The sequence below is a fragment of the Mauremys mutica genome, chromosome 1 (assembly GCF_020497125.1).
Source record: "Mauremys mutica isolate MM-2020 ecotype Southern chromosome 1, ASM2049712v1, whole genome shotgun sequence".
NCBI lineage: Eukaryota > Metazoa > Chordata > Testudines > Geoemydidae > Mauremys > Mauremys mutica.
In genome coordinates, this window is record NC_059072.1 from 265,142,514 (window position 1) to 265,156,232 (window position 13,719).

A 13,719-nucleotide genomic window follows, 5' to 3' on the forward strand; every position below is an offset into this window, starting at 1 on the left:
TATCTTTTCACTCTCTCAATGAACAATTAGAACCTGTTCCTGCACTCTTAGGATTTTAGGTATGCCTCAGTTTCCCCTCTGTGAAATTGCTAGCCAGTGGGTGTAAAAGGGTTAGCATTGCACAGAAGGCATGAGGTGTGGGTGTGTCACCTTGTTGCCTTGGGGGAATGAATAGGATCAATAAAGAACTGGCTGAAACCGGTCCAAATCAATAGAGGGTCCAGCGAGACGAAGAGATGCCCCAACAATTGGACAATCAACACCTAACCACAGGAAACCTCAGCAGGCAGGACTTGTGAACTCAGCTGGAGTACAAAACTCAGGAGCCTGGACCAGGGAGAGAGTGGGAGAGAGAGAGCGAGCCAGAGATGGAGCCCAACACAGTTTGGCTAGCCCACTAGGCTAGCCTATCAGGACACTGTTTTGACCAGGATAGACTTCAGCTTAACTTCTGCCTCTCAGTGTTAACCTAAGGACTGTAAAGATTCTGTATGCCAGGTGACTAATAAATGGGTACCTGGTTTTAGAAAGGCTGCCTGTGTCACTGTGAATGCTCACTGAAAGCATTGCACCCTGAAGGGGCACAGTGCAAGCCTCCTGCAGGAGTTTAGCTTGTCTGAATTTGCTGCAGGGAGCCATGGAGAGAGACAGGGAACACAGGTACTGGTGGCCCAGTTTTGGAGTCTTGTAGGCCAGAGGCCTGCTGTGTGGAACCGTGTGGGTCCAGCATACTAAAGGTTTCACTCCAGGCAGGCTGTGACTCCATGACACAACACACACCACATACATTATAAAATAGCTTTGATAAGATGAGGGTCAAGCTCATACAAGCTTGGCCTAAGGTATGTGGCAAACCGCACCTAACTACTAAAGCTAAGCTCTAAGCCAGTGGTCCCCAACCTTTTCCAGGTGGCGGGCGCTGGACAAGCAGCCACCGAGGACCATGGCCAGCGGACAAGCATCTGCTGAAATGCTGCCGAGAAATGGCAACGTCAAGAGGCAGTGCCACCGAAATGCCACCGAAGTAGTGTCATCAAGAGGCGTTGCCGCCGAAAATCAGTGGCATTTCGGTGGCGGTGCCTCTTGGTGATGCTGCTTTTCGGTGGCCACGCCTCTTGATGATGCCGCTTTTCAGCGGCATTTCGGCAGATGCTTGTCTGCCGGCCAGTACGCGGGCGCACATAGATGCCCCGGCGGGCGCCACTGCACCCGCGTTGGGAACCACTGCTCTAAGCTCCTTGCTTTCTGCAAAACGCTGATATTCAGCTGCAAGAAAATTCAAACACAGAGGATTTTATTGTATTAAGTATACCAACAAATAATAAAATCAGTACATGAATTTTTGTATTATTTATTTCAATAGTAAATTCAATACAAAATTCAGTTCTGGTGTTTTTCAATTGATTTTATGCTACCCATAACGGTTCAGTTTTCAGTGTGCCACTGAATATTATACTGACAATGCATATTCTATACTATCTTTCATCCAAAGATCTCAAAATGCTTCACAAACATTAATGAATTAATGGAAATAAGAAGAAATTATAATCACAGTTTCACAACTAGGGAAACTGAGGCTCAAGATCATACCAGATGTCTGTGGCAAAGCCGGACAGAGAACCCAAATCTTCAGATTCCCTTGAACTATATTTTGCTACAAAATCATCTGTGCTGTCAAATTTTTCTTACAGAATTTTCCATCAATTCTACATAACTGATAAAGACTAAGTGTGAAATCTTGGCCTCCAAAAAAGTTAGTGGAAAAATTCCCACTGATTTCAACTGGGCCAGAATTTCACCCTTAGAGATTATTACTACTATCTTCGCCATCCTGATAGTACTTTGTCTCTAGGGTGACCAGATAGCAAGTGTGAAAAATCGGGATGGGGGTGGGGAGTAAGAGGAGCCCATATTAAAAAAAGCCCCAAATATCGGGACTGTCCCTATAAAATCAGGACATCTGGGCACCCTATTTGTTTCACTAGCATTCTCTATGATAAATAGGTGCTTCGGACATTAGTGTTTTATTTTATATGGTCAAAGTGCATATAAAACTGATTGTTTAACATGATTATGTCTATTTTGTTGTCTCCCAAATATGAAATAAACCATCTAAATCTGCTGCTACAGATTGATTCATAATCTCTCCCAGATGAGTCTTTTATATGCAATACCACTGGTTGGCAAGAATCTCTCAAGTACTGTATATTGATGCACTGGTGCATTTAGAAATACTAATTTCATGTTTCAGTACTAGACTTTTAATAACACAAGAAAGCCATTATGATCAAGGGTTTATGATAGACCTGTAACATCTTCAAGGTTAAGTAGAAGATATTATATTAGTTATTCTGAGTCCAAGATGGAAAGGATGAACTTGCTGGACAGAAAAAGAATGAGATCTCTTCAAAGGTTCTGAAATCATATGGGAAATCAAATCTATTCTCCCAACTCCAAGACAACATGCCCACAATCAGAAACACTTAATGGAGACATGCTGTAATGTGGAATATGTAAAAATGAGGTAGGGAAACTGAGGAATATGAAGATAGTACTGTTAGAGTTAAATGTCCCAGTCCTAACATACGCTTCATTTTGAGGCAGTTAATGACGTACTTTGTTCAAGGTATGGAAGATTTTTTGAAAGGGAAATGACAAAATTGAGATCCTTACAAAAGTTGCCTACAAAAATGTATGCGAATTTATGTCAGCTTTTATAGACACACTGAAACATACAGTATATTAAAATTCAACCCTTGCTTTTAACTCTTAAAATGCTACCACACACTGACATAAAGTGAATTTTGGTAAGCACATTACTACTTCCTGTGTATCCTTCTCCAACTCTCATCTTGATGCCTTCATATATCTAGAACGTCCTCCAGGTACTGGTGCACCAACCATCTATCTTCTTCCTCTTTCAAATATCTCCTCAAACTACACTTCTTCCATGGAGCCAAGGCTTGAAAAATTTACCCAACCTCAAGAAGTAAACCTTCTAACCTCAAGCCCATACACATATTCACTACATGTGCTCCTCACAATCCGTAAACTCTTTGCCTCAACAAAATATTTAGTGGTTCTGACCTGCCTCCTTGCTTTTTCTTGCTTCCTCCTTTTCTGCAGAAAATCTAGTATCTTCCACTTTTTCATGGCCAGGACTTATTCCTGGCTCCTTATATCTTCAGCAGCTGCTGCTCACATGCTTGTCCAAAAACTCCCACTTGCCCTGTAAGCAAGCAGGTTTTCTCAAAGCCTGCATAAAGCTCATCAATGTTAGCTTGCCACCCAATAAATGCATACGTCACTACTGTCTGAGGAATCTCTCTCATGGTCATACAGTGGTTCATGTGTCTTAACCACTGTCTTTGTCTCCAGCATGTAAAGTCCCCAGAGCCGGGATGGTGTCTTCCTGTATGTGTTCTATACAGCATTGACTGCATGGCACTCAACAAATAATTTATTAATTACCTTTCTGTTCAGAGCCACACCATCTTCACAGTCCAATACAGCACAGTCTACATTTAGAGATGGAATTTTTTGTATCTTCCTTTCATCGTCTGCAGGTACATATAGCACAGCTCTCCGAGGTACATACTTGTGGGAAGGCTTGGAGTGATAATCAAGTTTAGGAACACCAGCTGACAGTGAGGAGCTTTTCCTGTAACAAAAGGATTTGAAGTTATATTCCTGATTATAATTTAAAAAAATATTTTAATGTGTTTTTTTTAAAAAGAGGACACTCCTACTGAGGTACAACCTCTCAACTGTTGAAACCAGAATCTAAGTCACGAGAAATCTATCTTACAATGAAATACATTTAAAAAAAAACTATGTTGAAAGAACATTAAGGCTGCAAAGTCCAACACTCAAAAGTTAGGAAATGCCAGAGTTAAGGTTACTCCAGCCTGCCCCCTTTGCTCCATCCTTTAGTGCAGTGCTTCTCAAAGTCGGTCCGCCGCTTGTTCAGGGAAAGCCCCTGGCAGTCCAGGCCCGTTTGTTTACCTGCCGCGTTTGCAGGTTCGGCCGACTGCAGCTCCCACTGGCCGCAGTTCACACTCCAGGCCGATGGGAGCTGTTGGAAGCGACGGCCAGCACATCCCTCGGCCTGCGCTGCTTCCCGTAGCTCCCATTGGCCTGGAGCGGCGAACCGTGGCCAGTGGGAGCCGCGATCGGCTAAACCTGCAGATGTGGCAGGTAAACAAACTGGCCTGGACCGCCAGGGGCTTTCCCTGAACAAGCGGTGGCCCGACTTTGAGAAGCACTGCTTTAGTGAGTCCCCACCCAGACTGTCTCCTTCTATTCTTGTCTCCCTCTGCTTCCCACTCCTAGTCTGTCCCGGTTCTCCCCATTCCTACCCCCCCCACAGCATGCACCCTTGAGCCTGCCCCTGTTCCGACAAATCAGGCTCCTTCTCCTCTATATTGCCTGGGTGCCAGCAGTGGGAGCAGTGAGAGCACAATGGTAATCAAATCAAATTAATTAATAATAGAGACAGTCTCTCTGCTCCCAGTTGTGGTCCCTGATGGAATTGCAGAAAATCCCTGCTCAGCCATTGCAGCTCAGGATGGAGCATGCTCAGTCCAGTTAGCACATAAGATCTGTGCGGAGCAGTGTCACACGCTGCAGATGTACAGAGTACAACACTGCTAGCCTCCAACAAACATCTACTGAGTATGTGCAAGCTGCCATTTTCAGATGCTTAAGACTTGGCAAACTTGAGTGGATTTTCACGGGCACACCACAAGGAACATCCATGACACTAGGGCAATGGTTCTCAAACTTCTTTGATCAGACCCCACTTCTTTGTGCCTGTAATCATTTATGCCCACCCCCGCAAGTACATATACCGCCATCCACCTCTGAAGGCAGGGCGGAGAGCAGTGGCTGCTGGCTGGGTGCCGAGCTCTGAAGGCAGTGCCGTGCCAGCAGCACCACAGAAGAAAGGGTGGCAATGTGAAAAGTGATATTCGTCTTCACTTTTCACAATAGACTTAGTGCCCATTGCCAACCTTACTACTGCACTGCTGCTGCCACCCCGGGGCTGACAGCCAAAGTCCCGCTGCCTTCAGAGGAGGGGGAAAAGAGAGGACAGCCCGAGCCTAGGCTGCCTCCTGGTGAGGAATTGGGGGTGAGGGGAGAGAGAGTCCGAGCCCAGGTGGCAGTGCTCTGGCTGTCCCCTTTATCCCGCCTCCTGGGTGTGCACAGCCCTTCTGCATGAGCCCCAATTACCCAGAGCTGACAGCCAGAGATCTTAAAAAAAACAAAAACAACCCCCCCCCACACACACATACAGAGCTCACACCTCCCTTGACACATTCCCACGCCTCCCTTGGGAGGCCCTCCCCATAGTTTAAGAACCACTGCATTGGAGTGACTCCTCTGCCAAATTTCAGGTCCCTGCTCCAAAGCATGGTAGCACTAGAGCTTCTCAATGAAATGGTTGCACACATTTTTTAACATGGGCAAAACAACATATTTTCCCCTTAACGTTCTCGGAAATGGCTGAACCATTTTAGCTAAAACTTTCCAAATTAATTAACCTGAGGAGGACACCTGCATGGAAAAAAAAAATCAGCCTCAACAGTTACAGTTGGGTGAAAACAGGGATTTATGCTGGAAAGTTTTAGACAACCTTAATTACTGGAAATGCTGCCAGTCACTTATAATAAAAAAACTAAACTATAAGCATACAACTATCTCTTTAAACATAAATTTTAGAGAGACTGAAAGAAAAAAAAGTATATATTATGTAATATAAATATAAATAGCTGCTGCCCACTCTGCAGGTGGTGTAACAAGAATTCCTGATCATCGTGGACCAGAGTTTTGTGTTTCTTGCAACTATATTAGCCAAAACATGGTCGGGCCAGATGGCTACAGGAAAGTGATAGAAGGCAGATATATTAGCCCCAGGTTAAGTAGGTCCCCTTTCCCTGGGTAAGGTAACAGGGAAGGTTCCAGAACAATCAGGAACTTTCTGGGAACAATTTTAAGGCAGACAGGCTGATTAGAACACCTGCAGCCAATCAAGAAGCTGCTAGAATCAATTAAGGCAGGCTAATCAGGGCACCTGGGTTTAAAGGAAGCTCGCTTCAGTTTGTGGTGCGCGTGTGAGAAGCTGGGAGCAGGAGGCACAAGGAGCTGAGAGTGAGTGCTGTTGGAGGACTGAAGAGTACAAGTGTTATCAGACACCAGGAGGAAGGTCCTGCGGTGAGGATAAAGAAGGTGTTTGGAGGAGGCCATGAGGAACTAGCCCAGTGAGTTGTAGCTGTCATGTAGCTGTTACAGGAGGCACTATAGACAGCCGCAATCCACTGGGCCCTGGGCTGGAACCCGGAGTAGAGGGCAGGCCCGGGTTTCCCCCAAACCTCCCACAGGAAGATCTCTAAGGCTAGCAAAATCCACCAATAAGCACAGGACCCACCCAGGTAGAGGAGGAAATGTTGTCACACATGTAAAAGCACCAAAGAGTCCTGTGGCACCTTATAGACTAACAGACGTATTGGAGCATGAGCTTTTGTGGGTGAATACCCACTTCGTCGGATGCATGTAGTGTCACACATGGTTTAATAAAATTGTCTCAGACAAAAAAGCCCCCAAAAGGTCCATACTGGTCAGGAAAACAATGCTAACAAAAACTGTGTTTATACATGGTTGATGGAAATAGGGCTTTACTCATCAGAACAAACATTCCAGTTCTCTCTATCAAAGAGCTAATGCAGGTATTTGTTTAAACGCTGCTTCAAACAGATCTTATTTTTTTGAAATGCTACTGCTTGTATAAAATGTGCCTGTTTTCATTAGAAGGGAGGAAATCTCAGGAGCTGGGGCCTTTCTCATTAGATGGAACACCTCAATAGTGCTCCATTTTACCAAGGGGACCGGGCAGGCAGGTGGCTGACTTTATATATCTGATTTCTTATATCTACCATGCGATTTGTGTTTGCAAGCTTGAGGAATATTTGGGTTTGTGTTGTTGCCTTTTATAAATTATGGCTTTATTAAGATGAAATAATTTACAATGGAGGTGGGTAAGCACTTCACTCTTTCTTTTAAAGAAAAAACTATGAATAATGAGGCATAATGAGTTCTCTAGTCTTGCTCTGGTTATAAGATTTTGGGGAGGGGGAACTTCATGCTTACTACTAGGACTCTGAAAAAATAATGTCACCTGTCACTGCCTGTTTCTAGCTGTTAAACTATTCAAATACAGCTAAAATATGATAATGTTTTCCTGCATGGCATTCCATACATACATCAATGAATATTTCTGTTCTGTATCAGATGAAAAAATAGTGAGAGTAATTAACCACTGGAACAATTACAAAGGATCATGGTGGATCCTCCATTGCTGATAATTTTAAAGTCAAGATTGGATGTTTTTCTAAAATATATGCTCTTGGAATTATTTTGGGGAAGTTCTATGGCCTGTGTTATACTGGAGGTAGAGAATATAATCACAATGGCCACTTTTGGCCTTGGAATCTATGAATTTATGAAATAAAAGTAAAAGAAAAATGTAAATAGAGTGAGACAGAGAGAGAAAATCATAGGTGACAGATGCTAATCATGTCACCTAATAGATGATTCTCAGATACCATAGTTATGGGCATGGCATAAGAACCTGAATAGGACAGAATAAAAATGATTACACCTCTGTGTAAGCAATTGCTATAGTTTCCATAATGATGTTAGGCAATTGTGAAGTGAAGGAAAGATGAATGAGAGGGAGTCATCCAGGAGACATATTAGAGCTCTAGCAAAATGTGGTCCATGCTTTGAAAAACTTTGAGAAACCCTGTTGTAAAATATGTGGCCTATACATGACTTAATGTGGAATAAAGTTTTTTTTTCCAATATGGAGATATACCTTGAAAGGTCATCAAGTCCAGTCCCCTGCCTTCACAGCAAGACCAAGTACTGTCCCAAACAGATTTTTGCCCCAGATCCCTCAGTGGCCCCCTCAAGGATTGAACTCATAAGCCTGGGTTTTGCAGGCCAATGCTCAAACCACTGAGCTATCCCTCCCCCCTCTAATAGCACTTCTTTGGGATGACCTCCATAATTAACTCATGCCATTTCTACCACATCACACAAGTATGCATTATCATACACATATGCAGCACATAGGAATAATGTGAAGTCATCCACATTTAATGCAGAATACATAATTAACACATGAATGTCATTGATACATAGCATTAACCTAATATCTTCCACATTGTTACTTTCTGATCACACCAAAGCACTAGTGTGCCAAAAGAGTCTGCTTCAAATTATACATGACCAAACCTTCCAAATGCTTGAAAATGAATACAATCAATTTCAACTATAACAATGGCAGAGAGAAGCAATACTTCCAATGACTAACTAAGTCCCTGTCAAGGACTTATTTCTTCACCTTGAGGTTGTTATATTCAAAATTAAAAATAGATTTAATAAAAAAAAAGTATTAAGAAAGATCTGCTGGGGTTTTAACTCTATGGACCTACTTGAAAATTACAACTATACCATGACCTCCCTTGCCAGTTATGTAACTGTCCTTGGTGGACCCACTTTGTTAGCATGGAAGAAACTGCTGCTGTTCTATTGTTTGTAATATGACTGGTAATACTAAATGGGGCCTAATAAACAGGGCAGTTTTGCTGTTAAATAAAAAGTATGCATTATTTATTAGAAGTGCCAGAGCTATCCTTATTAATAAATATTCTTCATCTATGACTGCAACAGCTTCAAGAAACATGCAGTGGGGACCTTGACACTCGGGACCTAGACGACATACTACTGAGATTCATACTCCTCTGCCATTTTTTTTTTGTTTAACAGCTTATGTTCCTTGTCTTATGGTGAAGTGCTAATGATAATAGAAATTGTGACAACTAGCGTGGCTGGTAGTTAATTTAATTCAATCCCACTTTTGTGCACTATATTCGGGAGGGGAGAGGAGGAGGAAGAGACGTTTATTTTAAATGAAGATTGGAGAGAGTGTTTTTCAGTGTGACACAGAGGTCAGTGAAGAAGTCTGCAGTCCTTCACTAAACATATATGAGGCGACAAAGCAATTAGTTTCTATTCTCTTTCTCTGATGGCTTCCACCTGTAGCTCTCAAAGACACAAAGAAGTCAAAGAACTCAGTCCCTTAATAGCTAACTCTAATGGTACAGACAAGTAGCCTCTGAAGCATCCTTGATGACTATTACTAATTGTCCACTCTAACCTAGAGTAATTTGATAGATGTGAATAAAACCATAATCCCAGAGCACACCAAGATGAGATGTATCACCTGGCAAACATGTTACATAAGACTTCTTGCTAGCTGTAATTAAACTGAAAGCTACAGGACCAACCAGCTCCCTTTTACATCTGCAGACACTGTTTGTTATTCAGCATTGATTCTCTGAGTCCAACACACAATGATATAGCTTCTGAAAGGAAAAACTGTCATGACCTTCAGACCAGATTTAGAAATCATGAGTCAGCTGTTACCACTTACCAGTGTAAACTTTCATTTAGAGAGTTCAGCAGTGTGACTCCACTAAACGAAAATCTAAATCTAAAGAAGCAGTGGAGTTAATCCATTAAAATATCATCACCTCATAGGTTTAAGACTGAGAATAATATTAACCAGGGACCACTAGAAATTTCCCTTGAACTCATCAACCTTGGAACCCCATTGGCTCTGTATGTGTTTCTTAGAACTCATACTATTACAGATATTACTGTCAATTTGTCAAGTTGTTTAGGCTTAGTAAATCTAAAACAAAATCATCAAAAAATATTCTTTTAAAAGCGGTTGCAGGAAAATGGTCTCACTTGACATGCATAATTACAGATTCTTTTCCCTATTTTTGTTTAAAAAGATAACATGGCAAAATGTAAAATAAGAGCTTGTTACAAATATGTTTAGGCACGACTACAATAAGCATTTTCACACAGGATTTTTTCTGATGTACAGTGCATAGATTGGGGATTTTTCCTCTCCAGTAAATTCCTCTTCTGCGTAATCACATGTTCATTTTATGCTACCTAAAAAGATGGTGAAATTTTGAGGAATAACGGAACACCCTTCATTATGGATTTATTTAAAAGAGACAATGGCAAGAGTTAGGCCCAGAACATTGCACATATTAACGTTTTGGTGTTCTATTAGCCAACATTGTCTCACTTATCTCCATTTTGTTGGTGTTTTGAATTAACATATATCTCTAACAGTGAATAAATAAATAACAACATTCATGATAATAAAATCTGAGTCCTACTGTAGGCATCAAGAAAATTGCTTCAACATGTGTCTCTTTGAATGGATAGATATTTTCTTAATTATGTAAAACTATGTGTGATTGAACTTAAACCAAACAAATGAACATACTCCAAGAGGAAGTTGGCTAACAAATCGTTATTTCTTTTAAGTATATAAAATTGAGTAATAGAATATTAGGTATTAGCCATTTAATTGTTTTGCAGCATGCTGTATTCATTCATATCATATAGTTTTGCAGCATGTTGGTATTTAATGGGGTTTTGGAATTGTATCTAGGTTTTCTTAAGATTTGTAGCACTATACATATCTCTTCTCCAAATATTAAAAAAAATGGCAAGTGAAAAGCACCCATATTTACTCTACATAATTTCACCTCAACAAAAATATTTCATTCTTCTGAACAAGGGAAACAAATCTTTTCTGTTTATTGAAAGATGCTGCACTTTCCACTGTAAACTGTAGAATGTCACTGAAATTAGTGAGTGTAAAAGAAAATATAAAATCTCCCTGCTACATACTACAGTATGTTTCCAGGTGCTGATCACACACAAGCTTCCATACATAGTTAACTTTACACCCGGTGTGTAGTCTCATTAAAGTCAACGGCACTACTCACAGTACATAAAGTTAAGCATGTGCGTAAGTCTTTTCAGGATCATGGCCTTACTCTGTTTCCAGTTCTTTCCCATGTTTATTATTCTAGATCAAGTAATTCCAGAAGGGCTGCTATGCTATAATGTGTCTAACAAATGACAGATTGAAATGGCAAACCTCTAGTTCTGTAAGCCTGGGCACCAGTGATGGTCTAAATTTGGGATACTGTTTCAGAAGAGCACATCTACAGGCCTGGATGAGACAATTCACAAAAAATGAGTCACATTCAGCAATCCTCAGTGCACGTTTCTGAACCCTAGAGACATGATCATTGGCTATATGCAATCCTATATATTCACGGTGGTCAAGTTAAGAGAAGTTCTGAGACCCAAGACCAAAAACACTTGTATAATCTAGGCAGTCTAAACAGAAAATATTTACATTTTCCCACGTTCTGTTTTTAAAAAAAAAATACAGAATAAAAATAACAATGAACCCCTCCTCCACAAATATTCTATCACTAGTTTTACTTTGTTTAAATATCAGGAACTAGCTGGCAAATAATCTGTCAAAGACGCAGGCAAAGGAAAGTGATATGAAATTACAAAACACCGCAATTTGCATAGTAATTCCTTCTAATTAGGAAAAGAAGATATAAATTGTTTGTTATAAACACCAGTTGTGCCTTGTGCAAACACTAACAGCTCACAACTGAGCCAAGCTAAGTGTTTGTCTAATCAAAACTACTTTCCAAAGAGTTTTATTGGTACAGCTGCAGAGCATGAATTTTATCACACATGCTAATAATCCCAGTTATAGTACTAACATTTTAATCATTTGTTCTGCAGGCTTGTTTCTCAAACAATTAGCACTAATGAATGGCCAGAATATCTCGGATCATATATGTCTAATTGCAGTCAAGAGCAGTTCTTGTCTGCATGTACATTTCAATTTACCTCTGGGGATAATGTTTGTTAATTGTATTTCTTTATATAGCAAGTGAAAAAAGGCTGCTTGCTCAAAAAGAGGCTAAGTGTTCTCTTCTTTCCCTTTGTTCCCACAAGAAGCTAAAGTCACTTCAAGAGGCACTTAATCCCATCATCCATGGTTACAATTGCCTTACAGCATCAATCAAAAAGAATCTGAAGTAAAATGATGCAGCTATATTGTGTAATTAAAAGCAATTCAGGTAGTTATTGCTTGGGGGCACTTTCCAGGTCCAAATACTTAAAATAGCACTGCAGGGATTCTAAATACTGTAGTGTTTTAAATTTGGTCAACTACAATATCTCACAGAGGAAGGGGAGGAATATGCAAAAAATAAATCTGTCCTAGTGTGTATTGTAAAGCAAAAGAAAAGAGGAACAGTTAACGTTTGAAGTGACAAAATCTACAACTCTCCATATAAAAGGAAAATAAAAATATCAAGAAGAGAGAAAAGAAAAGGAGAAAGAAAAGGAGTAAAGTTTTAAAGAAAAACAAATTTCCTGCAATTGTTAACACGCAAACCCCCCCAATACAAAAAAACAAAAACAACAATAACAAAAAAAACCCTAAAGCTCTCTCTAGAGGGAAAGATCACTTTACAAGTTGTAAAATCAGAATATAGGACTTCTGAAAATCCACATTTGTCCTAACGTAAGGAAATTCAGAGTAAGTTTTTAAAAAAAGTTATTATGTTAAAAAGGCAAGATCTGTGATATTTACTTCCAAATACTTTCAGAACTTTCCTAAGGTATTCTAATTAACCAATGCCACTAACAGAGATCCAATTATGCTTAAATCAAAACTAAGGGCATCAACATATCAAACACGCAGCTTTACATTTTGATTTCTCCCTTTGTTTTTAAACAGATAAGGGCATTTCCTTGCTGTTTTTTTTTTAAACAAAGAATACACTTTTTCCTCCCTCAGAATGTAAGGCAACAGCTATTTGCTATGGAAAAATAAATGACTAGATTTTGCAGTTTCAAAACTTTGGAAAAGCAATCTTTCCTTATAAGAAAAAACGTATTTTGAAATATTCATGATTTGATTCTAACACATCAATAGGCCTGATTTGATCTCACATTGATGTAAATTAAAATTAATTCCACTCAAGTAGATGGGAGTTATACAAGTGTAAAACCATGGTAAGCAAGGTCAGAATCAGGCCCAGTCTCTCCTTAAGCTTTAAGAAGTTTAAACTATAAACCTTAAACATTTCTACCAAACCAATAACTATACAGGAGATGTGTGCACGGTGATGGGGACACTACAATGGGCTGAAAAAACAGCTCCCAGCTACTTAGTGAATTTAGACATTTAACCCTCATAGCAAGCACCTCTGGATCTCAAAAGAACAGTTTGGACGGAGTCACTTTGTAGAGAAGTTACCCATTTGAAAAACTGTAGTGAGGAGAAATGAAAAGGGGGCTTTCAAGTAAATTTCTGCAAGCAGTTGCTAGAACTAATAGCGCACATCACAGTATATATATAAAAAACAGAGAGGTAAATAAAATAGGAAAGGAAAAAGTCTTGCCGTTAAAAAAAAGTTGCCATGTAGAAATATGTGAGAACAAGGCAGATTAGTGTTTAAATTGGACTATTAATAAAAATAAAATGCTAAGTGAAAGTCACTTTAGTGCAGAATTTTGATTTTAGTTGCTACTTATAACTTTTTTCTCTCTCTCAATAAATCCAACATAAATAATGTAAATAGAAAACAGAACCTTACCGAGAAAGAAAAAAGGATTGAGCACAAACCAGAAGCTAACTGACAAAGGCTTAACACCCCTAACTATAAAATGATAAAAGGGTATCATAGGTTAAATAGTTAACCAAACCTACTCCTCCCACCAGCCCCAAACCTAAAAAATGAC

The 13,719-nt window shown here is 40.0% G+C and overlaps 1 protein-coding gene across 1 annotated transcript in view; it reads right to left on the reverse strand.

Annotated features, from left to right (window-relative positions):
- Nucleotides 1-13,719, reverse strand: part of CLYBL (citramalyl-CoA lyase) — a 240,598-nt gene that overhangs the window by 106,881 nt on the left and 119,998 nt on the right. The window contains exon 3 of the mRNA XM_045009060.1: nt 3,472-3,661. Coding sequence (XP_044864995.1) covers nt 3,472-3,661 — 190 coding nt within the window. The remainder of the gene's footprint in view (nt 1-3,471; nt 3,662-13,719) is intronic.